Source organism: Ictalurus punctatus, chromosome 26 (genome assembly GCF_001660625.3).
Source record: "Ictalurus punctatus breed USDA103 chromosome 26, Coco_2.0, whole genome shotgun sequence".
NCBI lineage: Eukaryota > Metazoa > Chordata > Actinopteri > Siluriformes > Ictaluridae > Ictalurus > Ictalurus punctatus.
In genome coordinates this window covers 5,992,501-6,019,568 of record NC_030441.2, presented here as the reverse complement: position 1 = coordinate 6,019,568, position 27,068 = coordinate 5,992,501, and the positions used below count along the sequence as shown (strand labels likewise).

Genomic DNA, 27,068 nt, shown 5'->3' with positions numbered 1-27,068 from the left:
CAAACCTCACAGCGAAAGACCAATTCAAGTCGTTTTCTGCCAAAAAAAAGCACAAAAAACTCCACAAGTTGCAAAATCGAGTATTTTTGCCCGCAAAAAAAACACAATCACAAAATCCTGTTACAGACTGATTACTGATTACTGATTACTGATACGAACATGCTATATAACTGATTAGCTACACAAGAACAATTCCAATGTACTCCATGCATATGATGAAAGTTTTAGTCATTAAACTAAACAGGGGCTTAGCACCCCCCAAAATATGACTCAGCTGGCCACTGAGAGCCTCCCTGTCCCAAAGTGTATCCGAGTCCAAGTTGGAAACCTGAGAGGGAGGAGCAGCAGCTGGCCGCACACGCTATTGCGAACTGCCACACTCCGCCCCACCATACTTGACCCCAATGCCTAAATTGTTGCTTGGAAAAGTGAGCACAGGTGTGGGTGTGTTTGGCATGTGCTGGGGGCGTGGTGGAGGTGGAGGTGTGCGAGGGTACGTTACAAGTGGGGGCGTAGAGACTGGGAGTGGACGCAGGTGTCTGAGTGTGATATAATAGGGGTTGAGGGTTTGCCAGAGGCCTTGCTGAATATGGTGTTCTTTGAACAAAATTAGACGTTCGTAATGACTTCATCTGCCCTTTGACAGACAGTGCTCCTGTGCAAGCTTACTCAGACACATTTTAGTTGCCTGTGAGATATAATAAACACCCTTGCATTTCAGTGTAGATTGTGGAATAAGCATATCATCAGCAACAGGTATAAAATTTTGCACAAACAATCATGTGGACATATTTCGAGTGTGTAAATAAGTAAACACACACACTTTGCTTGCAAAATAAGTTGATATGAAAGCGATATGGAAAGATGACATGTAAATTCGGACAAGCTGAAGCTGTCAAACGATGGTACAGACAGAGAACTAATTGTGTGCTCTCCTGGCGAGGGATTTGCATGGGTAGACTGGTTATACAGCAACTTGCCGCTCCAATACTGTCTCATTCGCATACATACACATTCTCAAGAACTTTGATACACTGTCATTGTTTTTATACTTGTGCTAGCTTTTTTTGTGTTGTTACATATTGCACAAAAATACATCCATTTTCACTTGTCAGGTAAAGGTGCACAGTATGAGGGCTAACAGACTATGCCACAACACCTGATTATACAAAAGGGAAAAAAAGGCAGAATGAAATTGCCTCCACTGTAGAACATGTGACCATAATGGTCCAATGGGACTTAAGCAGAAAGGGTTAGGGTTTTTTTTATAGAAAGGAAGAGTTAAACTTGTTGCCTGGGTTGGGTAAAGCTTTCTGTGGGCCACTAAAACCACAAACCAAAACTGTGACCAGTCACGGTACTTTGAGCCACAGAGAACATTGAGATAAAGATAGAGAGAGGGAAGCAGAAGAAAGTGAGGCAAGTAGGCTGCTGAGTGTACGTGTTAAAGTCAGTGTGAATCACCCGGATTACTGCAAGAAAAAAAAAAGAAACCACAGCGACACATTTCTGCTCCTTCTGTTTTGCACAAGGGTAAGCATCAGTCGACCGCAGTCTGACCGCCGATCACTATCTGCACTGTCTCTCAACCATGCACAACACCCAAGGACACAACTGCCCTGACACCACAACTGGAAAAGCATTGGATAATCATGCTGCTGAGGGTGTGGGTGTGTATGCTGGGGATTTTGTTCAGATTTGGGGCAGTGTGTAGAATGGAGAATGTCGAATTTAGACCTTTTCTGCTTTCAGCATGCATATGATTCAAAACATCACCATGGCTATATTATTGATCTTTGCAGGGCAAAGATCAGAGCCGGTCAAACTCAAGAACCAGATCAAGTTAGAAGTACTGGATGGTGTTTTCCAGAAGCAGCCCCTCACCATGGCTTCAAACAGCATCTTTGAGACCTTTCCAGCCTACCAGTCTTGCTTTACCAGGGGTGAGTCGATTCTTTTACTTTTATGTCAATAGCTTTTAGAGTACATCAGCGGCTTTTGGAATTTTTGTTTTGTTTTGTGGTAAAGTGTTGAGGAACTCAAGTGGAAATTAGAAGTCGATCATTTTGCCTGGGCTTTCTCGAGTGCACACTATGCAAAGTAATATGCACGCAAGATGGAGAAGCATACGTAAAGCGACATTTCACGATTGATGATTTGCTGTGTCAGTAGAGTACTGAAATATCTTGGCTGGATCTGAAAACCACAGGGCTGTGGGTTAGTGAGTGCTTCACTGGTTAACCTCACTACACCATCAACAGCACAGCGGTCTGTAAATGCATGCTTTTGGACTCTAAGGTGCTTTCTAGGGTAAATGTCATATGCAAAACCAATACAATTTTGTGTGAAATTTTATTGTGTACTTAGACATTGCGGCTCAGCTGAACTGGTTATGATTGAAGTTAATTAATCTTTCATTTAGATTTGGATTGCACTGTGTCCATTAACAAGTTAGCAGATTTTATGTCAATATTTTCATATAATAACAACTGGTCGACATGATTTATTTATTTATTTGTTTGTTAGTTTGTTTGTTTGTTTGATGTAGTTAGCTGGTGGATATCAGAGGAGGGTTAAGGGTCAGAGTCGGTGTGATAAAGGACTTGAACTGCAGATTCAATAGCTGTCCACTCCCATTACAGACTTGTTTAGCGCTGTCATCTATAATACATATATATATATATATATATATATATATATATATATATATATATATATATATATATATATATATATATATATATATATACACATACACACACATGAAATTCATGAACTAGACAGAGCTCTATGCAGCATACAGTAGACAGCATCTCAATTTGTGCTGCAATAACACAAGTCAGACTTGTGTTACATATCACTCATGCCTACTGCTACAGAGATGAAGAGAAATGGAGTAGAAGTTTTAATCACTAATGAAAAGTCCTTAAATCTCTAGCTGTACATTTGTCAAAATGTTCTGTTTAACCATCTAAATGACAAAGCTAGTAATTGATTTGATTAAAGATTGAACTTTGATGTTGTGTGTGTGTGTGTGTGTGTGTGTGTGTGTGTGTGTGTGTGTGTGTGTGTGTGTGTGTGTGTGTGTACGTGTGTAAATGTATTTTGATCAATGTTGGTGATATTCTGATGCAGCTTCACATTCTGGATGACAAATACCCCTGTATGTCAAGTTTTAAGATGACAACTTGTCTGTGTGCTGTTCATGAAAAGATCTACTGTGTTGTTTTTGTTTCCTGACTCTTTGGTGCATGCACATTCGTGTGTCTTGCAAGCGCTGTCAGTTAACACAGGAAGTTTATCAGTCGCACCCGACTCTCGCTCAAGAACTAACAGCCTTAGAGGAACTTTTCTGTTTCTCACATACTCTCTCCACAGTTTCTTTATGAGAAGATGTCTGATATTTACTACTATTAGGTGGAATCATATCACAATATGATCATTTGAGAAGTCTATAGCCCAGCTTTTGCTAAATTGATGTTTAGGATCTTCATATTTTCAAAAATAACACTGAGGAGTTTTATATTTTGGCCTAACCTTGACATACAAACTGCATTACATGAGCAAAGTGTGCATGAGCATGCATGTGCTTGTTATTTAAATCTTCTCATAACAGAGATGCTTGAACGATCATGATCTCAGACTGCTACCTCTTCATGGTGCATTTGTGCACGCATCACTTGTCATTATTTTCCGGTTATACTGTACATGTTGGTGTACAAAGTACATGCACACAGTACATGACTGCATTTACTCTGGAAATGTATAAGAGCATGATTGGTGGATCTCAGTCTTTGTGGTTTCTCTGTTCTCTCTATTATACTTCTTTCATGCCCTATTCATCTCACATGCAAGCCTATACACACATTTGAGGATTCTATCTGTATCATTCTGCAGCTTTGATTCATCCCTTCATTCTTGTTCTGAAATATATCATATAAACACACACACACACACACACACACACACACACACACACACACACACACACACACACACACATGCCTCATATCTATACATGTAGTACACATGCACCTGAAACTGTTGCACCATGATATGAATCACACTTATGTCACAAACATTAAAAAGGTAAGCTGGTTCTCTACATAGACCCACATAAGGTAATGATCTTTGAAAAAAAAAAAATACACACACAAATCTACAAGCAATATTTCAGGATAGTACCACTTTAATGGCACATTCAGCAACTTCATATCTTAATTATAATAATCTAGTATCACTGGAATCATTACATGAAATTATACAATAATAAACTACATCAGTGCAATAGTTACAGTTCCATCCTGGAAGCATTTCGGAGAGCTTTTGTGCACCACAGCACAGTTGCAAAACTTGAAGCACGAGAGATTATGTGGAGGCTATATTCTCCCACCTTTTGTTCCCTTATTGGTAGTTTTTGTCTACAATACTTACAAAAAGTCCCAGTGAACCCGTTTTCTTTTATTCTGTCACTCATCATCACCCGCTTCCTTCTCCCAAACTCTCAACATCCGTTCTGGCACCTCCAGCCGTAGTGACTGGCCCATATATCTACAGGTGTCTAACTAAAGGTGATGGCTATATAAGGTGGCTTTTGTACTCCTTTGGACCACTGCCTCCTTTATGAGGGATTTATGGCCATCTCCACACTTCATGTCCGAGGCTTGAGGATGGAGCCAAAGGGCCTACATTCTAGTAGCCGAATGCCTGCCCGTTGCTGATTCTGTTTATCTGCATCCACAGGCGGTTAAGAAGGAAACTGGCCACCCTGCCAGATCCCCACAAATTCGAAAAGTGACCGAACAAGCCTATAATTCTTCCATTTGACCTTGATCAATTGGATAGCTAATGTAAATTATGCACTATGTGCATGAATGATGGTCAGAGTCATGCTACTTTTTACTACCAGAGTGGGGTCTGAATGGTGTGAGCAGTAATTTATTTAACACCTTACTTTCCAACATTGCATTAAGCATATTTATATATAACGTATGACATTATTTGTATTATGCAGTGATGCATATACTGTAAATGTTAGCCACCCCCCTATAATTCTGATGCACAATACATGCTCAGCTCCAAGCACTACTTCTTGGGCAGAGGCATTTCTGGGACATCTGAATCTTTAATATTTCATTCACTTCAAAGGAATTTTTCAATAAATGCTGATGTCATCATAACAGACTCCAGTGACAGTAGGAGCCATGGAGCTGGTCAGTGGCTGGGGATCTATTGGGTTTCTTTTCCTGACTGCACCCACTGTATCACTGTGACTGGATGGATTTTCGACTCTGCTGGCCTACTTCCTTTACAGAGACTCTGTGACTGCAGAACCAAGGAACTGCTGAAATTGAGTCTGTTGTCCAGCAGACAGGCCGCTATCGAGTCCCAGTGTCGGACAGCATCAGAACAGGGAGGTAGTGTGCGGCGCCACTGCTGGGCACAAGTCTTGGAGAGCTGCGATAAAGCTGCCGGGAAATTGGTCTTAGAAACTGAACAGTGGTATGAGTTAAGGTGGTCAAGAAAAGATGTGTCACCTACTGGACTTGTTTATATTAAAGTTCACAGCATCCTCTTGCAAGGATGAATTTTTAATTGGTGCCTCTGAAATAGAAATATCACCCCTATCAAGTTATACTATGGTTTACATCTGTATAAAGCATTCTGCCTCATTTACTACAGCAGATTATTGTATGAACTAATTACCAAAGCCTTCATAAGGTGAATTTGGTGCCAGTAAAAGGAAAGCATGCATCTCGGTAGCATTGAGGCTCTTGGTTGACACCACTGTTATGAAGGAGTACTGTAGTGTAACATTCGACCCAAAATAAATTATCCTATACTCAAAAGACGTGCACTTAGAAAATGAAAATTAAAAATCAACTGACTCACCATCTCATATCACTTAAGCTATTTAGTTATTTGGCCGCAAGTTTTGACTCATCATTGGCCTGCGTGCTATAAGTAAAGAATAAAAAACAATGGGGCTTGGAACTGTAGATGCTGTTAGATGAAAATTATTGACAGCACTGAGATGTGATGCCACCCCGAAGTTGATTATTTTCCAATAACCCCATGTCCTGAAGTGTTTTATTTGTCTTACACCACAGCCATAAGCTATTTTAATTTATTTAAAGATGATGTCAGCCTTTTATTTATTTATAGGTACTGTGTGTGTGTGTGTGTGGGGGGGGGGGGGGGGGGGGGTTAGCACGTTTGCCTTGCACATCACAGGTTGGGGGTTCAATTCCCGCCTCTGCCCCATGTGCATGAAGTTTGCATGTTTTCTCCGTGCTTCAGGTACTCCGGCTTCCTCCCCCAGTCCAAAGACATGTGCTGTAGGCTGATTGGCATCTCTAAATTTTCCGTAGTGTGTGGATATGTGTCTGCAGTTGTGCCCTGCGATGAGTTGGCACCCTGTCCAGGGTGTCCCCCACCTTGTGCCCAGAGTCCCCTGGGATAGACTCCAGGCTCTCTGTGACCGTGTGTAGGATAAGTGGTACAAAAAATGGATGAATAGATAGTTATTGTATATTTAACGTTGTGGAACAGTTCCAGGAAATATTGTAATAGCTATAACTGATTGTTCCATTGGTAGCCTCTCTTTTTCTCTGTGTTAATAGGAAAAAACATGTCATTTGTCATATTTCTGTGAAACTGCTGAAGATGTTTCAGAAAACTTAAAGTTTACAACTTAAACCTAAAGTGCTGATTCTGGAGACTCCTTCGCAAAATGCTACATAAACATCTCCTCACAGAAAACATCACCTATCTATAACTATGAGCCTTTTGTAATCTGTTTACATAGAGCATCCGCTCTACAAATCCCTGTGAATTAGCTGTTACTGTACAATTATTAACATACAGTTATATATTAGAACAAGCGCATTCATACAAAAACTGTCCGAATCGTGTTGTAGATAGAAAAATAAATCAACAACTCTTGCAAGAAATTCAATGGAGGATTTTAACAGTGCTTTGGTATAAAAGGAAATATGCTGGTGCCCTTAGAAAAGCTAACTTGATCTGGTAGCTTCTTCCATCAGAACGTTATGGAGAGCCTGATGTGATATCATTTTACAACAGCGTTCTCTACGTACTCCAGACTCTGAGAAATTTACTGAAGCAGCCAGCATATAACTAGTGTAGTAATGTCTGATCTTTACAGGGTTTAAAAAAAAAAAAAAAAAAAAAAAAACGATTTTAATCTCAGATCAAGAATCAAATACAGGGTACACACATTAAAAAGTCTGCAAAGTGTTCTTCATGAAATCCACAAAAGAAATTTATATCCTATAACTATTCAGGAATGTGAATTTTCACCTATCGTCAGTTGACAGTATAGCACACACTTTCTTTGGTGTTATAAAAGTGCAGGGGTTGGGCTCCTCATTGCAAACTCAAATGCGCAAAACCACAGAGAAGCTTTTGCTGGTGCAGATAAGGGTTTGTGAACTTGGACTGCATTTCACCCACCCCGTCCCGCTTCCTGTCAGCCAGCAAGTACGGGTTACATGGAAGATGTTGTTTTCTTGAAAATAACCGTATTTCTGTCAGTCAGGATTTTTGAGTTTGTGCTTTAACACACTTTAAGTCCCGATAATTAAAAAGGGGACTAGGACTCTATTTAGGACCTTCACAGGAAAAAAAGGTTTTAAGGTACAGGCATGTTACACAGGATCATTGCTTCTTTTTGAACAGAAGTGTGATATATGGAAGTGACACATGCATGCTGATTCATATATTTTTGTAAATATTGAATATGATGCCAACAAATTGTTGAGCTTTAGTGGCCTATTTGATGTATTACTTTAGCTGAATGAATTGTTTGCTCTGAAGCTGTTGTCTGTAGTTCTTTACTGTATCACGCTCTGTGGCTAGCCTGTGGTAAAATAGCAATGACTGCGGCTACGTGACTAGCCTCAGTGCCTAACCAATATGCAAAGTAACCTTACCATAGGCTTATTCATCCACAAGCTGCTAAAAACAGAGACACATGCAGGCCAGGATCTAAACCCAACTCATACAGACAGATAAAGAGTCATACTCACGTCATGTGCACACAGATACTATTCACAACTAACATCTCTAAACAATACATTTAGTTGGATTTAGGCTCAGGCTTAGCTTAATTACTAATACTAATAACATAGTTCAAAGGTCAGACCTCTTTACATACTGTATAAGTGATGATTAATTTGAACATCATCATCAGTAAGTGCTTTATCCTGTCAGGGTTAAGATGGATCTGGGGCCTATCCCAGTCTCTGGGTCACACACCGACACACTCAAGATGTAGGTTTGAGTATATTAGTCCTAATATAAACTAACATGACTAAAATGTATTGTTCTACTGCGTGTATATCATTATAAGTATAGCCCAGTGGCGTTAGAGTGCTATGATCTGGCTAGCTGCATGTGTTCCATCTTTAAAAAAATAAAAGAAAATAAAAACATCACACCACTGCTGTTAAATCCTTGTATTGTAAAATAATTGGTAGGTTTGTTTAAATACAAGGGTGTTTCCTTGTGACTTGTCAAATAGGTGTGTGTGTGTGTGTGTGTGTGTGTGTGTGTGTGTGTGTGTGTGTGTGTGTGTGTGTGTGTGTGTGTGCACGTGCATGTGTGTGAGAGAGAGATGTCACAAGGAACCTGTCAGTTAAGCACAGGCAGAGTTCCTAACGGTATCCTTACATCTGTGGCTTCCTTCCTCCTAAGTATCGAGTGACGAAGAGAAAGACAATACGCCGTACATTTTAAATGTTGATATTACAGAGCTTCTGTGGACATGAAGCTGTAATATAGTAAACTCCAAAACTTATATATTTTATATATAAAATATATTTATATTTATTCCATATATTATTTCATTATCATTCCCTTTCTTTTATACTGCCTGTCATTTAATCTATAGTTAGATTTGTTAGTAGACCACTCTCTCACGCTCACCCTGCAATGAGACATTTCTGAATCTCTCCCTCCTTAACACTGACTGTCTTCCACGTGCATACCCTTTCTGTAACTCATGCTTCCTCTGTTACAAGAGCAGTGGATAGCCTGTGTGTGGTGTTGTGTAAATGCTCCACTGGCCGCACTGAAGCCCTGTGTCTGCTGGAGCAATTATGTCGCTATGATTCAGCTTCTCTTGGCCCATTTCCTAGATGCAGTTAGCACCACCTGTTTCCAGCACAGTCACCTGGGTGCCTGACGTTGCTGTTCATGGGCGTGGTATTAGGTATGAGATTAGGGGGACGGAGAAAGAAGTGTAAACTATGCTTAATCAGCAATACAGTCAGCTATGCTTAGTTATAGAGAGTGTCCAGATTGATTTCCACCTCTGTACAGTCAGAACTCTTGAGTTCAGCCTTAAGAACTAGAATGGGGTTGTCAACTGGTAGATCACAGTCTGGATGTGGTGCCAACTACACCAAGTAATTGAAAAAAATAAATCAATCAATCAAATACAATACTGTAGCAGACCTGATAAATGTATATAAAAAAGTTCAGAGACTCTAAACTTTCTAAATATGAACCTTCTGTTGCAGGTGCTCTGTTGTGTCTTATCCAATCACCTGCATTTATGTACACACAGACAAACACACAGACATTATCATTAGCTGTGTCATTGTCTAACATTTGCATATCTGCTGAACAAAACAGTCATTGTTGTTAGACAGTACTTGCAGCAGAGGGAATTTTCACACCCTGAGACTGATTCCACCATAACCATGAAAACACACCACAGGCATGAAAACACACCATGCTGTCTGGTCTCGAGAGTAACACTGATTTCCTCTTCATTCTTTTACAACTGATATCTCTCTTTACATGTTATTATAAGCAAGTCTGTTCCAGAGTAATTGCACCTCAATAAGTATAATCAAGAGGTCAGTGGAAAGGTACTGGAGTGAAAAATTCCTTCAAGAGTCCCCTGTAACAGCATTTGTTACTTCACTGGGGTACAGTAAAGTGAAAGTACTACAAAACTTAACAGTTGACTTTTACAGGTCTACAAGTAATTAGACATTATATTATGTGTTTCCCTCTATGCTTGGTATTAGTTTATGGCCAGGAATCTGTTTTTCTTCCTAGGAGATTTTCATGTGGAAATCTAGATTTCATCATATCTTCAAAAAGACCACAATGTAGACATTTTTTTATCATTCTGAAAAAGATTGAATTAAAAAAAAAAAATAAAATAACAAAAAACTTATTCAAGTATTCTCCATGCCAAAAAGTTCACCACTTTTCCACTTCACTCTCTCATAGCCCTCTTATATATATATATATATATATATATATATATATATATATATATATATATATATATATATATATATATATATATATATATATATATTTGCCTTGCTTTAAAAAATCTGAGCTAATTTTTTTTTTTTACAAAGTGTTGAGACACTCAGCCTTGCATTGCTCTTCCTCTGTCTTGTGCTCCTTTACTGTCTCTGCCTCCACCCCCAGGCTAGCTTGAGCCATGTGGAGGTCTGGCCAGTGATCAGAGGGGCAGCTGCTATGTTTGATCTGAATGCTCACTGCTCCACACGACATTCATGGTGCAGAGAGAGGATGCCTATTAAAGCTCTTTCATTTCCTTTTATTTTCTTCTCTTCTTCATGATCTCTTTATTTGGTCCATTTACTTGCTCTTGTATTTATTCTAGTTTGCTTTTTCTCAGGACTGCATTTTCACACCACATTTCCATTATAGCTTAGGTGTGAGGCCTAAGCTTGATTAGGTCAATAACATACTTAATTGAGTGTAAATGTTGTACTTGTTGTGGCTAATTTGATATTCCGTAGTCTACAACACTTGGCCTCAGTTGCCTGGGAAAGATATGGTATTGGGAGCATAAGCATGGACCAGCCCGTGGCAGACTGGAGATATTGATTTGTGTTTCATACAGCTTGAATAGACTTGGTTAGACAGAGAACAGGACAGGGAAGGTAGGTGTTACCATTGATTGCACAGTGTCTCTAGATCGGAGTCTCTTTGTTCCTCTCTCACTGTAACCAAATGCGCTAATCGCTTCACATCCAAAGGTTTGTCTGCTGTTTTATAGACCCAAATGATTGTTGAATGACTGGTGCTGCTGTGGTTGCAAGTTACATCTAATCACCTTAGGAGTGACTGTTCGTAGTAAGTATTCTTATTCTTACTAAAGACTTTCAGCGGAGCCAGTAATTTCCCCAACTACAGCAAGGGAACTAGCACTAACATTTAAAAACATGCACAGATACAACATGAAAAAGAATCCTGTGCACAACTGCAAAGTACTTTAATCATAAGGTAGAAATGGTCAACTTTCAGCATGGTACACAAATGCTCTTCATCAACTGTGCAAGCAAGTTGCCATTGAAGGTGTAGCAGGTGAAACCAGTTAGATGAAAAGGGATGCTAACGGTTCTTGTTTGTGTCAAGGCGAATGCAAAAGTCAAGGAAAATCATCTTTAAAATAATATTGGCTTGTTGGTTGCTTCACACATCTTGGAGGACTTTACCACGGTTCTTAATTTGTATCTGTACCATTTAATTTTTTGGGAAAATTAATGTTTGGAAATGGAAAGTTGCTCTTAGTGAGGCAACAATGTAGTTTGCTGCAGTCTTTCTCAGTGCATCTATGTCCCTTACTGGCCTGTTACATGGTGTAGTTTTGTCTTCTCACATCACCAGGGTCCTGAGTCCAAGCCTGAGCTCAGATTACTGTCTATGTGGAATTTTGCATGTTCTTCTTCTGTCCATGTGGTTGTCTTCCGGTACTCCAGTTTCCAGGATGGATTGGCTACTCTAAATTACTCCTAGTTATTATTAATGGACTACACTTCCATCCAGTATGTTTTGTATTCAGTTTTTCCAACACAAGCTCTAGATACATGAAAACCTTCACCAGGATAAAGTGGTTACTGAATATGAATGTCCTAGGGTCTATTGCTGCTGGGATGTGTTACAGACAACACCAGTAGACCCCAGAACTTCAATCAGTCTGTAAAGCCATTCTTTGAAATAGGAACTAGCCACAATTTTTTATAGGAGCTTGTGTCCTGGGAATCTGATAAGTGGAATGCCTACTATAAATTGGTGGCCTTTATTCTGTCTCAGGACCACTCTTCATGAGACCCACCAGTCTTGTCTAGGCTTCTGCTTTTTCTCTGTTGTGAAAAACCTGAAAGCAAATGGTTGGTCCTATCTTTATGATTATTGAGAAATAACATTTACATTAGTTTAATATTAGCCTGTGAAAGTATTTGAATAATTTCCAAGCATGCCAGGGAAACATAAGCTGTTAGTAATTTTTGCAATACAGCAACCCAATGATGGGTTCCACCAAATCCACCAGTGTAGCTTAACTAAACTGGTTTTAAGATTTAAGATGCTCATCCTCCATGCTCATCCTGATTTGTAAATATGCAATATATTGTGGATATGCACATGAGAACACCTGAACTCTGTATATTGGTCACTTTATATTCAGTGACCAGTAAATAATAAGGAAAAGAAAACTAAACTTCAGTGCAAACCCATGTTGTAAGTTTTATTCTATTACTTTCGGTAGAGGGATGTGGTGATGGTGATGGTTGGGGACATCCCAGAACTCTGCAGTGTTGCAGTTCCCATCATGCTTTTCTCCGTTGCCATTACTGCCCCTCTTCTGTGAAACCGCAACAGGAAACGGCAATATAATGGTCAATACTGTGAAGGTGCAGGGCTGAGTATGGGTAGGGCTTTTTGTGACCACAGAAACTCTTCCAGACCTTAGTAATGAACAAATTGAGGCTGAAGTAAACCTAAAGGGAACTGTCCCCAAGTGGAACTCCACATAACTTCGTCAGTGTGGTTAATGAGGTTGAGATATAAATGGTGTCTGAGATGCATTTTGCCTCTTCCAGCAGGCCTACTTTGTGAGCGTTACATTCAATGGCTGCTAATTTATTTATCTAATGACACATTTCTGCATGTGGCCTTGTGGGTGAACATACCTATTTTCTAGAATGTTTTTTTTTGGTATGGTTCTTTTACAGAGGCCTCAATTGGATGATAGTCTGAGAATACGGTAGGTGAGTATGTCAAAATAAACATGCAAATGGATGAACCTACATACAAGTTCTAAACATACAAGTTCTAAAAGTAGATAAAGAGAACCCAATTAAACAAATGAGACACAAATATTATACTTGATCATTTATTTATTGAGGAAAATGATCCAATATTTCATATCTGTGAGTGGCAAAAGTATGTGAACCTTTGCTTTCAGTATCTGGTGTGAACCCCTTGTGCAGCAATAACTGCAACCAAGCATTTTCTGTAACTGTTGATTAGTCCTGCATATCGGCTTTGAGGAATTTTAGCCCGTTCCTCAGTACAGAGCAGCTTCAAATCTGGGATGTTGGTGGGTTTCCTGACATGAACTGCTTGCTTCAGGTCCTTCCACAACATTTCTACTGGATTAAGGTCAGGACTTTGACTTGGCCATTCCAAAACATTAGCTTTATTATTCTTTAACCATTCTTTGGTAGAATGACTTGTGTGCTTAGGCTCATTGTCTTGCTGCATGACCTACTTTCTCTTGAGATTCAGTTTATGGACAGATGCCCTGACATTTTCCTTTAGAATTCGCTGGTATGATTCAGAATTTATTGTTCCATTAATGATGGCAAGTCATCCTGGTCTAAATGCAGCAAAACAGTCCCAAACCCTGACACTACCACCAGCATATTTCACAGATGGGATATGCTGGAATGCAGTGTTTTCTTTTCTCCAGACAAAACGCTTCTCATTCATACCAAAAAATTCTATATTGGTCTCATCCATCCACAAAATATTTTTCCAACAGCCGTCTGACTTGTCCAAATGATCTTTAGCAAACTGCAGATGCGCAGCAATGTTCATTTTAGAGAGCAGTGATTTTCTTCTTGCAGCCTTGCAATTGTTGTTCAGTGTTCTCCTGATGGTGGACTCATGAACATTAACATTAGCCAATGTGATGAGGCCTTTAGTTGCTTAGAAGTTATCCTGGGTTCCTTTCTGACCTCATGGACTACTACAGGTCTTGCTCTTGGAGTGATCTTTGTTAGTTGACCACACCTGGAGAGGGTAACAATGGTCTTGAATTTCCTCCATTTGTACACAGTCTGTCTGACTGAGGATTGGTGGAGTCCAAACTCTTTAGAGATGGTTTTGTAAACTTTTCTGGCCTGATGAGCATCGACAACTCTTTTTCTGAGGTCCTCAGAAATCTCCTTTGTTCATTCCATGATACACTTCCACAAACATGTGTTGTGAAGATCAGACTTTAATAGATCCCTGTTCTTTAAATAAAACAGGGCACTCACTCACACCTGGTTGTCATCCCATTGACTGAAAACAGCTGACTCTGATGTTGTCAGACTAAGACAAAGGGTGATCGAGCCTTTTCTGTAGTTGGTCCCAAACTTTGGAACAGTTTCCCTCTTCACATGTGGTCCTCTCCATATTTAGCTATTTTTAAATCTTCTGTTAAAACATATTTTTATTCTTTGCCTTATAATGTTATTTAACCTCATGAATTTTAATGTCTTGTACAGCACTTTGAGTCAAGTGCTGTTATCTTTAAATGTGCTTTATAAATAAATTTGACTTGACTTCACTCTAATTTTACCTTCCAATTAACTGCTAATGCTAGAGATTCACATACTTTTGCCACTCACAGATATGTAATATCGGATCATCTTGATCAATAAATAAATGACCAAGTATAATAATTTTGTCTCATTTGTTTAATTGGATTCTCTTTGTCTACTTTTACACTTCGGATGTTTTAGTTCATATTTATGCAGATAAATAGAACATTCTAAAGGGTTCACAAACTTTCAAGCACCACTGTATGTGCTCAAGCCCAGGCCTTTCTTAGTCATTAATTGATTTTTTGCTGCATAGTTTTTATTGAACATTTTCTTTTTGTTCCTGTAGGGGAAACAGCCAATTGACTGTATCACATGTAGTGTCCTAGATTTCCAGCCTTCCAGAATAGCGGTAGACCTATTGCTTGCCACCAAATGTATAAGAAACATAGAGAATGAAGCATGTACAAGCAAGAGGGTTAGCATGATTCCTGTTTTGATTTTAATATTTAGGCCCATAACTCCTTGTAAATCCTTTGTCACCATACAGGAAAATGGATGTTTAGTTTACTGAGGACAATCACAGCAGAATCTAATGAGCCCCGCCTTTAATGAACTTTCTTTTCCCATGAAATCCTGGACTCCAGTCTTGATGCTTAGGATCTGACAGAAGCATCTGTGTTTTGTTGTATGTTAGAGGTCTGAGTTCTTTTTTTTGTTAGTAATTGTTTTAGCACCGAATAATTACCCCTTACCCCTCCAACCCATCCAGGGTGCAGTGGTACAAAAATCTATACATGCATACAAAAATAAGAGCAACACAACATAGAGCAAAGGGGGAAAGGACAATCAATCAAACAATCAAACAATAAGTAAATAAATAAATAAGGTTCCATCAACAGGGATCTAAGTTCTGAGTTAGTGTATCAGAATTCATTTGCTCATATCTAACCACAACTGATCCATATTTAACCACCAGCACAGTAGAGCCAAGACTCCAAACAAAGCTACTCTTTTTGTTGCTACTGCAGGGTCCATAGTCACCTTGTAATGTTGTGTCAATGGCATGAGCGTGCTTTTTATTTCCCACTTTCTCCAACTACTGAAATGTAGTAAATGTGTAGAAAATGTCTTTTCCAACAGACAAAACATTATTTCATATATGTCAGTATTTGATTTATTGCCAGTATCACTGCTGTGTCCACACTGCACCATGTAAAGACTGTTTAACAGTGTTCATGGGGTACTCCCAACCATTTTACTCAATCATGCCTTCTGTATTTTAGACATTTCCACAGTTTTTGCTAAAATCCATGATCACCCTGTCCACATCATCAGGACACATCACAAACTTTCAGAAGCAATGGCATTTCCTTGCAAATATAGCATCTCACTCAGCTGGCCAGCCAACAATAGTTTTTATATAATCACCAATTACACTCAAACAGTGAAATATCTTACTGTGAAAAACACACCTTTTGTTGTTTGGATGCCTCAGATATCTCTCTTATCCTCCCATTTCTGCTGCAGAGCAGCATCCTGTGAATGGCTTTGACTGCTACACTTTGTAAGTTCACATATTTTACCCCTTTTCCTGTTTGTTGCATATTTTCACAGTATTTCAAATATGCTAAATGTAACCACTAATGTACTATTAAATAGAATACTAAAAACAGATATAGGAAAAAAGGAAAAGCGCATCAATACCCCAAACTAAATGTATGCATATAATTGTTGCATAGATAAAATATGCTGCACTGGAAATAAATTCAGTTATATCAGATTGTAAAAAGGAACCTTGTTTCCATATGAGTTAAACACACAAGTTTCCCAAAGTGTCTTTGATGTGAATGCATAAAAACAACATTCATATTTACAGAAGGTATTCAAGTAACCAAAGCGTATTACTTAAAAATATTTTTTACGAGAAATCTTTGTATTCCAAAGAATTACTGGAAGCCCTTACTTATGGCAATTGTACAGAGGAAATGAAATTACTTGTGCTTTGTCTGTATTGCTTTATGATACATAAAATTATTTATGACCCATCAAAGTCAACCATTTAAGCCATGAAGAAACACAAAGTATCTTTAATTTATACATTTAAAGAGAGAATGTTTTGTATGCATCACTATGTACGCTTTCACCTATTACAAATATTTGTAACTGTGTGTGTGTGTGTGTGTGTGTGTGTGTGTGTGTGTGTGTGTGTGTGCACTTCTGCTTCACTGAGTCTGCTCATCTGTTCATCAATTCAACATTTCACTAAATGGTGCCCGAGGCACATTTCCAGTGGGTCTGTTACCTCCTACGCATGATGCTGACTTAGAGCTCCACAACACCCCAGTCACCCCAGATTTCTCCACAATCTTGGATAGAGAGGGTTCTTCACTTCCTAAAGAGTTCTTCTTGGCACTCTCTCAGTTAGGGAAACCCACTGTTGTAGGGTTGTAATTACATCAGGCAACTTTAAGAGTTTCCCAGAGGAACAAACCAAAGAACCCATTAGGGAGCTACATTTAATCTTTTTTTATTATATATATATATATATATATATATATATATATATATATATATATATATATATATATATATATATATATATATATATATATATATATATATATATATATAAGAGTGTAGTATACCAAAGTATTGACAGTCTAGAAAATACAGTATCTGTTCATTCCATGAAACTAACACAATGCACATTAATTTTTAATGGTCCATGCCACATCTTTTCTGAACCAGTATGAAAGACTTTCTGAGATCTAGCATTTACAGCGGTATAATTTAGTAACTGGTGCATCTTTATAGTTCAGTTGTCCTCTGCTCTCTGAATCTTGTAGGAATATTATTAATGGTTAGGAAATGTTGTATTCCCTGCACTGCATGGAAGGATTAATTGTGGAAAAACTCTTTTATACTGTAAATGACTATATATCTTATATATACAGTATATACATTGTCCTCCACTAATATTTTCATCTGTGGTAAATATGAGCAAAGAAGGCTGTGAAAAATTGTCTTTATTGTTTAACCTTTTGATCTTTTGTTCAAAAAAATTCACAAAAAATGCTCTGCTCACATGGATAGCAAACACAACACAGGTTTATGAAAAAATTCTTAGTTTAAAATAGGTGTGCAACAATTATTGGCACCCTTTTAGTCAATACTTTGTGCTACCTCCCTTTACCAAGATAAAAGCTCTGAGTCTTCTCCTATAACGCCTGATGAGGTTGGAGAATACATAGCAAGGGATCTGAGACCATTCCTCCATACAGAATTTCTTCAGATCCTTCACATTTCCATGCTGGTGGAATCTCCTCTTCAGTTCACCACACATATTTTCTATGGGGTTCAGGTCAGGGGACTGCGATGGACATGGCAGGACCTAGATTTTGTGGTCAGTAAACAATTTTTTTGTTGATTGTGATGTATGTTTTGGATCATTGTCCTGCTGGAAGATCCAACCATGGCCCGTTTTAAGCTTTCTGGCAGAGGCAGTCAGGTTTTCATTTAATTTCATTTCATTTAATATCTGTTGATATTTGATAGAGTCCATGATGCCATGTATCCTAACAAAATGTCCAGGTCCTCTGGTAGAAAAACAGTCCCAAAACATTAAAGAGCCTCCACCATATTTAACCGTGGGCATGAGGTACTGTTCCATACGGCTACCTCTCTGTGTGCACCAAAACCACCTCTGGTGTTTATTGCCAAAAAGCTCTATTTTGGTTTCATCTGACCATAGAACCCGATCCCATTTGAAGTTCCAGTAGTATCTGGCAAACTGAAGACGCTCGAGTTTGTTTTTAGATGAGAGTAGAGGCTTTTTTCTTGAAACCTTTCCAAACAACTTGTTGTGATATAGGTGATTTCGTATTGTAGTTTTGGAGACTTTCTGACCCCAAGACACAACTAACTTCTGCAATTCTCCAGCTGTGATCCTTGAAGATTTTTTGGCTACTCAAACCATCCTCTTCACAGTGTATTGAGACAATATAGACACACATTGAATTCCAGGTCGATTCATAACATTTCCTGTTGACTGGAACTTGACTGGTGCTATTTTCTTATAGACACTTCCCATTTTGTGAAGCTCAACAACCTTTTGCCGCACATCACAGCTATATTCCTTGGCCTTACTCATTGTTATGAATGAAAATTCGGCCTATGTGTCACCTCATATTTATACCCCTGTGAAACAGGAAGTCATCTGTAGCATACATTGTCGAAAAAGTTAATGTTGGCTATGACAGAAAGGTGTCAGAACACACAGTGTTACTTTGTAGCTGAATATCAGTCAGAGCACCCATGCTGACCCCTGTCCACTGCCAAAAGCGCAATGGGCATGTGAGCATCAGAACTGGACCATGGAGCATTGGAAGAATGTGGCCTGGTCTGATGAATCATGTTTTCATTTACATCATGTGGATGGCCGGGTGCATGTGTGTTGCTTACCTGGGCGAGAGATGGCACCAGGATGTGCTATAAGCAGAAGGTAAGCCAGCTGAGGCAGTGTAATGCTCTCGGCAATGTTCTGCTGGCTACCTAAACAATGTTGCATTCCAAGTACACCCCTTCATGACAACAGTACTCCCTAATGGCAGTAGCCTTTTTGAGCAGGATAATGCGCCCTGACACACTGCAAAAATTGTTCAGGAATGGTTTGAGAATCATGACAGAGTTTAGGGTGCTGACTCGGCCTCCAAATTCCCCAGATTTCAATCCGATGAAGCATCTGTGGGATGTGCTGGACAAACAAGTTCGATCCATGGAGGAACCACCTCGCAATTTACAGGACTTAAAGTATCTGCTGCTAACTTCTTGGTGCCAGATACCACAGCGCACCTTCAGAGGTCTTGTGGAGTCCATGTGAAGGGGGCCTACGCGTCGATGAGTCAGAGCTGTTTTGCAGGCACATGGGGGACCTACACGAAATTAGGCAGGTGGTTTTAATGTTATGGCTCTGTGTGTGTGTGTGTGTGTGTGTGTGTGTGTGTGTGTGTGTGTGTGTGTGTGTGTGTGTGTGTGTGTGTGTGTGTACATGAAATAATGGTTTGAATATAAACCATAATATAAAGTGTTAATCTGCTCTTAGAATCCATAGGGAGTTGTGGAGGTGTGATGTGAACAAGTTGAAATTCACATTGGAACCATTACACTGCTGTGTTAAGGGACAGGCCAGTAGCCTTAGCAGCCCTTTCATTACTCACACTGTGGCTGCTGATAGTGCTTTTATCTTAAAGTTAAGCTTCAGCCAGCTGTGGAGTATTTATTTATGATTGTCTGAGATATTCTTAATTGTTTGTCTGCAGTTGAGTTTTTCTTCAAGGCCCTTTATTGCCTAACAATGATGTACACCATTAGTGTATTAAAAACAGCGACCACAGTAGATTATCATCAGGAATGTATTAATGTGAGTAAAGTTGGATAGAGTGTGTGTCTGTATGGACTGCTGGCATAGAGGCAACGTACACGTGCACACTCACACACAAGCACAAGCAGTGATACACTCTCTATGTAGTGATAGTGACCCAGTGTCGTGCTGTGTGTATCTGTTAGCCAGCCTGAGAGAACAGGGCAGAGTATTTTGCTCTGTCACTTCACAGAGCTGCTAACTGATATGTCAGAAAATCAATTAATTACTTTTAAGTAGCAGTTAACGGCATCCACACAATACAGCTGCATTAATTATTGAAGAGGACAGAAGCTGAGTTATTTCTCCTCCCCCTCTCTTAACTAAAAGGCTCACAGAGTGAAGGGAAATAAGAGAAACAGGAGGGAAAAGAAGAAAAGAGAGGATGAAGATGGGAGGAAGGAGGGCCACTGGGTATAATATGGATAAACAAAAGGTCATTGGTGGCAATAAAGCAAAGGTCCTTTCCTGGCATCAAAAATGCATGGCTTCGGAAGCTATTCTGATACTTACTGTAACTACTGATACCCTTCTCTATGAGAAAATGAATATGAGATACTGAGTATTTGACTCTGACAAAAGGTATAAAATCTGTATGCCTACAGGTTCGGGCAGCATTGATTGCCTAAGCCCCAGGAAGCTCAAGGGGCATTATTGATCCTGTGTGCCCATCACTCTTGGCCTCAGGGTCTCCTGTCTCTGGGGGCCTAGAGGGGACAGACTGCCTCTGGCCAGTTTAGAAGATGACATCTTCATCTGGGGCAAAATCAGTGCATGTGCAAGCCATTTTGTGTGGCACAATAACTGTATTAACAGTAGCAATGTCGTTTTTTCTGATATGTCCCACAATGCCACCGTGCTGCTTTGTGACCAACCAGCATTCTCCCAGCTTGACAACTACAGTAAGGTTGGCTTCTCTCCAGAACTATTGTTGTGGAGTCAGTGAGATAAGCTTTATTGATGTTTTTGTCATGGAATAGCTGTTGTTTGGCAAATATCTGTGGCATTCCTGTGTGGCCACTGACTCTAAAGGAAGTTTATTCACATGGCCATGGATCATCCCTCAAGTGAACTCTGCATTCATTCATTTATCATCCTATAGACCACCTATAGACCTACAATAATAATAGATCATCAATTTCCTCATGTTCTACAAACACTGAATAAATAAAATGTTCATTTGATTCAAATGATTGCATGGCTGGAGAGGTGAGGCTGATGGGAAACTATATCCTATACATGGTAAGTATAAAGTAGTCAGAAAGCCACACTCTTAAAAACAGTTTAAACAGACATTAAATTTTGTCTTTTCCTCGTGCCTTGTATCCTCATGCAAACTTCATGCTGCCCTTATTTCTCAGCCATCACAATCATGGCGTGAGGACACACAAAAAAAAGTAAAAAATCATTTCAGTTGCTAAATGAAATTAGCAGGTTTGAAGTGCCCCAAGGCAAAAAGCCTGCCTTGTCTCCTGTGGCCAGGGTTAGTGAGGGAATATATTAGTTATGACTGCATCCTGCCATATCCTTCTTCAGCCTTTCCTTGTCCTTTCTTCAATTTTTTTTTTTTTTTAAACTATGTTGGAGGGTAGTGTGTATATAAGGAGGAATGAGTATATAAGGAAAGAGATGAAAGGAATACTCCAGAATATTTTTTTGGAGAAACTTTCCTTAACCAGATATGAACTACTTCAGTCCCTCTGGACCTCTATCTTGGACCATGTACCTCATGAGGAAGAGTCGAAACACCAACAGGCTCTTTGGTAATGGGAGAAATGTCTTGTTTTCCAGTCTTTTGTGTTTTCGTGGGCTTTCTTTGTCGCACTCGTTTCCTCAATTTAGTTCTTTTTCCCCCCTTCAATGTAATTATGTCCTACTCAATTAATTCTGCTCAATGAGTAGAATATAATTACACTGAAGGAAAGCCTTCGGTATTCTTGCTTTTTTGTTGTTGTTGCTTTGCCTCTCTGAAAGATTGTTGTGTTTTTAGGGTATGAAAATGTTATTTTATGTAGTTAAGCTGTTGAAACGGATCGTTGAAACACTGGCGAGCATGTAACCTTTTGACGCTGGTCAATACATTTTATAGCTGACAAGCTCTATTGATCTCTAGGCTTAAAAGTTATCAAATGACACCAACCCGAAGCTGAAGACGGACATACAGTAGTGTCTTAGAGCTCTTGAACAAACAGTGCAGATTGTTAGATTTCAGTTTTGTTAAGTTTAATCACTGGCTTGTGCAGTTTATTTCTCATTACATTAAAACCGTGATATTACTTTGAGAATTAGACCAATGCGTGTCTCATAGGAATGAACATTTATTTTAGTCAGCTGTTAATAAGAACATTCATTTGCCTTAACCTGATTTTGTTTTCTGTACTCTTCTTTATTCTTAAAAAAAAAAAATTCTACTTATTTTCTATCTTATGGATGTTGCTACTGTCGTTATTTCTATTTACAATCTGTTTAAAATATTCTATGACTGTAGACAGGTGTGCAATGCTTTTTGTTGTTGTTGTTGTTTTTATACAGTGTGACTTTCAATGCATTGCGCCATCAATGTGATTTTCTCATTTAGTTTTAAAAAGCAGGATTGAAATTCAGGGATTTCCTCAAATCTACACAAATGCACACAGTGCTGTAGGCTATAAATAATAAAGTGTAGCAATTTCCCAAAATAGTTCAATACGACATGGCCCTGTTTTTATTTTGGAGCAGAAATAGAAAATGAGGGCTGTGTTACTTTTTTCTCTGATTACAAAAATAAAAATAAAAATACTGCAATTATTTATTTTTACGCATTTCAGAAATATTTTTTACTCCTTACATACCATAAATTGCTGATGTACTGTCTCATTTACAATCTGCCTCAGTTTCATTCTCATATAGTCTAACCTAAGCGCAAAACAAAATAGCTAAGTACAATATTCTCATTTAACTACATGACACTAAATGAAATATTTGGAAGGATGGAAAAAAAATCTTTCATACAGTTCTGCCATGGAGTATTAATAGTCTAAATCAAACCCATATGGGAAAGATTGAAAATAAAAAAAAAAAAAAACACAACCTAATCTGATAGAGTATAATGACTCATGATTTATATGTTAAGTAATATTCAATAATGACACTAATTGCCAGTTTCACTGTGCTGTCGTCAAAAGAAAACACAAAAACAATACAAAAACGTTGTCTTCTGAGTCAGACAAATAGCCTTCTTGGGATGCATGTCTACAAGAGTTAAGAGAACTGCCAGTTAGCTGCTTTAGTGGCCAGACAAGGTCTTAAGAGTCTGTAGCTAGAGGTATGGAGATAAAAAATGCAACAGTGCGTCACGTTTTCTTCCTGATGTAAAGTGACTGCTCTTCTCTCACCTCACTGTAACGTGTCAACATAACAGCTGGAAAACAACGCAATGGGCAGATTCAGCAGTGTAGAAGTAAAAAGAATACTGGACCCTAACTTCTATCCTGGTGGGCATGTTGGCACGCGCGTCTTGAAGACGTTTAAGACATCAACCCTGCGTAAACACACCGATTCCATCAGGGAACACAAATGGACAGAAGGCTCAGTGACGGTCTACTGTACGTGATGAGAAAAGCGCTATAATAGGCGTCTTCTCAGTGCTATGAGGTCGTTTGCTGCCCCCTTTTGGCTGCCTGGTCAGGGATTAGTCAGAGCTCCTGTAAGACAGTTAGAAATGTTAAGTCTCGCCACACTTTAAACAATATCTGTTGGAAGTGCTCTGGAATGCGATAACTGGGTTGACTACACTACTTTAACATGTTTATCTGCCTGAATCACTGGACAAATAGCCTTGTTGACAGCTCTTCAATACAATTATTCATAAATGTGATAAAAAGGAGGAAAGCCCGGGGTTTGTTGGGACTAACTAAAAAAAATACCAAACTTGACAACGCGCGCGCGCCGGGCCAAGGAATTCCATTGACTGTTCTGGCTGTCACAAATCAGACGTCCTCGCGCTCTTCGGACGTTTTCCTGATTGGCCGAGCCTACTCGAAGTAATTGCCTCTGACCAATGGTATTAACTCACAGACTCCAGCATGCAAATTAGCTGTGCCGGGCTGCATTCCTGTACTGCCCAGCTCCAGTAAAAGCCAGCCCCTCGCCTGGAGATTCATTCATACGACATCAGCGGTCGGTTTGCGACCTTACAGGGGCGACACATCCTTAGATCATCAACACGACCGCGGTCCTCACGCTGCACAAAACAACCCAGATCCAGACGCGCAAAAAAAACAAAACAAAAAAACAGTACTTTCAAGTGTTTTCAAACGGAAGATTTGACGCAGGACGTGCGCCGGAGCATCGCGGGCGCTTTAAAGGGTGCAACTTAAAAGTTTGACAAGGACAAGTCAGATTGCGGTGAACTCACTTTAATGACGATGTGGGGACAAGCTCGTGAGTGCAAATGTTAGAATTAATCGGAGATTTTAAAAAACAAACAAACAAAAACAATAAGTGCTCTCCAATTGCACTTTCCTGATCGCCGTAAGACGCACGGACACCTCCGGACGCGCGCGCTGTCAAAACTACCAACAGACTAATCCCCATCAGCTGAGATCACTTTCTGGAGACTCGGCTTTACACGCAGTTCAAAACTAAAACCTCCAACAGGATACCAATGGTTTTCCTTTGGGACGCCAAATACGGTATGGCATGTTTCATTTGCGTTTTGTGGCACACATTGTAGTTTCCATGGGATGTTTCCTCTGGTTGACTTAACCCGACTGTTGCCTTGTGCCGTGACCGTTTCCTCATTTAACTGCCGAGCCCATAACTACTCGTTTGCTTATGTAAACGTGCTGCTGCAAGGGTCTGTGGTCTGTCTTGCGCCGAAATGAAAGTTACCAAAAGTGCAGGCGCACCTCTCTCTCACTCTCTCTCTCTCTCTCTCTCTCTCACACACACACACACACACACACACACGCGCGCGCTTTTATCCCTGTCTGTATGCTGCTCCAGTGGTGTGGTGGACTGGTGAAGCGTTTATACTGGCCGCGTAATTTTGGAGAGAACACAGCAGTAGTAAGCTGAGCGCAGCAGCTAAAACCTCTTAACCGCACTCATGTGGCATCGATTGTGGTTGGCTGAGTGACAGGAGGCCGTTCTCACTGTCAGGAGCAGCGCCGCGGGTTCAATGCTTTCATGCGCCTCAGAGGCGATTCTGGCACGCGCCGTCCTGAAGGATGTCACCCGGGGTAAACTCCACACAAGTACTCACGAGAACTTAAAACTCTTTTTTCACCTTATTTTTGAACATTTTCTGCAGAAACTACGTAGTGTTGAATTACCATATATATATATATATATATATATATATATATATATATATATATATATATATATATAGAGAGAGAGAGAGAGAGAGAGAGAGAGAGAGAGAGAGAGAGAGGTTGTTTTTTTTCGTCCAGCCGCCAACGTCTGAAAACTCCCACTAATGACTTTTTTTTTGTAATAGAAACTGCTGATGGTTCCTATTAAAGTTAGGCTTGTTTTAGGAACCATTTATATTTCAAACGCCCGACAAATCCGACAGCGAGACAGATCCAAAGATCCATTAAAATCACCGGCTAGCAGTTTGACAGAATGCAGATGACTCTAAAACGTGTCCGTGTGGATGTGTTTCAGACCAGGCCCCCCACCGCCGCTTCACGCCGCCCTCCTCCAGCCTGGGCACGGGGAAGATGAGCGAGGCTCTACCCGCGATGGGTGGGCACGAGGGCGGCGGCGGGAAATTGCGCATGTGTGACCGCAGCATGGAGGTCCTCTCCGAGCACCCGGGAGAGCTCGTGCGCACCGACAGTCCCAACTTCCTGTGCTCGGTGCTGCCCACACACTGGCGCTGCAACAAGACTCTCCCCATCGCCTTCAAGGTAACCGAGCACAAAAAAAATAAAAAATAAAAAAAAAAAAACCCCACCCAGCCTGCTTAATGCAGGACAGGAACATTCAACTTTAAGCATAAATTGATTCCTCATTATGCACAAAAATAAAGTAGCTTATGAAATATGATTAGTATTCGTTATTAGTAATTAGACATGATATAAGTAGAACTTATATACATGTGCATTCAAGCCTATATTTTAAATATTTACATTTACATGCATATTTGAGATTTGCAATATTTTTAAATTTAACTGCAGGGGAAATTTAATCATGTACCCAAAAAATTCAGAAATAAATGTATTCTGTTAATAAGTGAATCCCAGGATAGAGATCTTCAAAGCAAAACTGTAGCCTGTGTTTTGTATGAAATCTGAATTGTAAAGGTATATTAGCCTATACATCATGTCCTCTCATTGAGCGGTAGCTTTTGGTTGATATTTTAAACACAACAAAGCTGTAGTTAGCTTAACAATTTTGGAGGAAATCCCCTGTAATTAATTGCTCCACTGCCCCTGCTGTTTGCTGTAAGGCCGATGGTGGTGAAGGCGGATTTAACATTCCTTCATCACACCGCATCAGAGCTTCGTGATTTCCTGAAGGGAAAAAAAAAAAAAAATCTCTGTTCGGTGACTAAAGACGCACAGAAAAAACCCCCAGTATTGAATTAACTCATACAGAGTTTATTCAAGTCCAGCTGGACATAATCATCAGTGTGTGTGTGTGTGTGTGTGTGTGTGTGTGTGTGTGTGTGTGTGTGTGTGTGGGTATGTGTGTGAACTGAGAAGTTACCGAGCACAGAAAATATTATTGTGTGAGAGGAAGCTCAGAGCCGAAACTGAATAATAATAAAATACAAAAAAAGATACAAGAATATTCACAAGTGAATTCCTGTATAAAGATATTTATCATGTTGCCGAGCAACAACAAAAACAGAAGAACAAGAAATAATAATAATAATAATAATAATAATTATTATTATTATTATTATTAAAAAATTATAAATAATAAAAATTATAAATAATAATAATAATAATAATTATTATTGTTATTAATAATAATAATAATAATAATAATAACAATAATAATAATAATAATAGTTTATTATTATTATTATTATTATTATT

At 39.3% G+C, this 27,068-nt stretch overlaps 1 protein-coding gene across 5 annotated transcripts in view; it reads left to right on the top strand.

Moving 5' to 3' along the window:
- The first annotated feature begins 1,313 nt into the window (after nt 1-1,313).
- The window catches only part of runx1 (RUNX family transcription factor 1), a 41,003-nt gene continuing 15,248 nt past the window's right edge, over nt 1,314-27,068 (top strand). For 2 of the 5 annotated variants that reach the window (XM_017458163.2, XM_017458160.2), the window contains exons 1-3: nt 1,545-1,670; nt 1,803-1,943; nt 25,687-25,931. In XM_017458163.2, the coding sequence (XP_017313652.1) occupies nt 1,592-1,670; nt 1,803-1,943; nt 25,687-25,931 (465 nt within the window). In that variant the 5' untranslated portion in view covers nt 1,545-1,591. The other 3 variants (XM_017458162.3, XM_017458165.3, XM_017458161.3) reach the window with 3 other exon arrangements.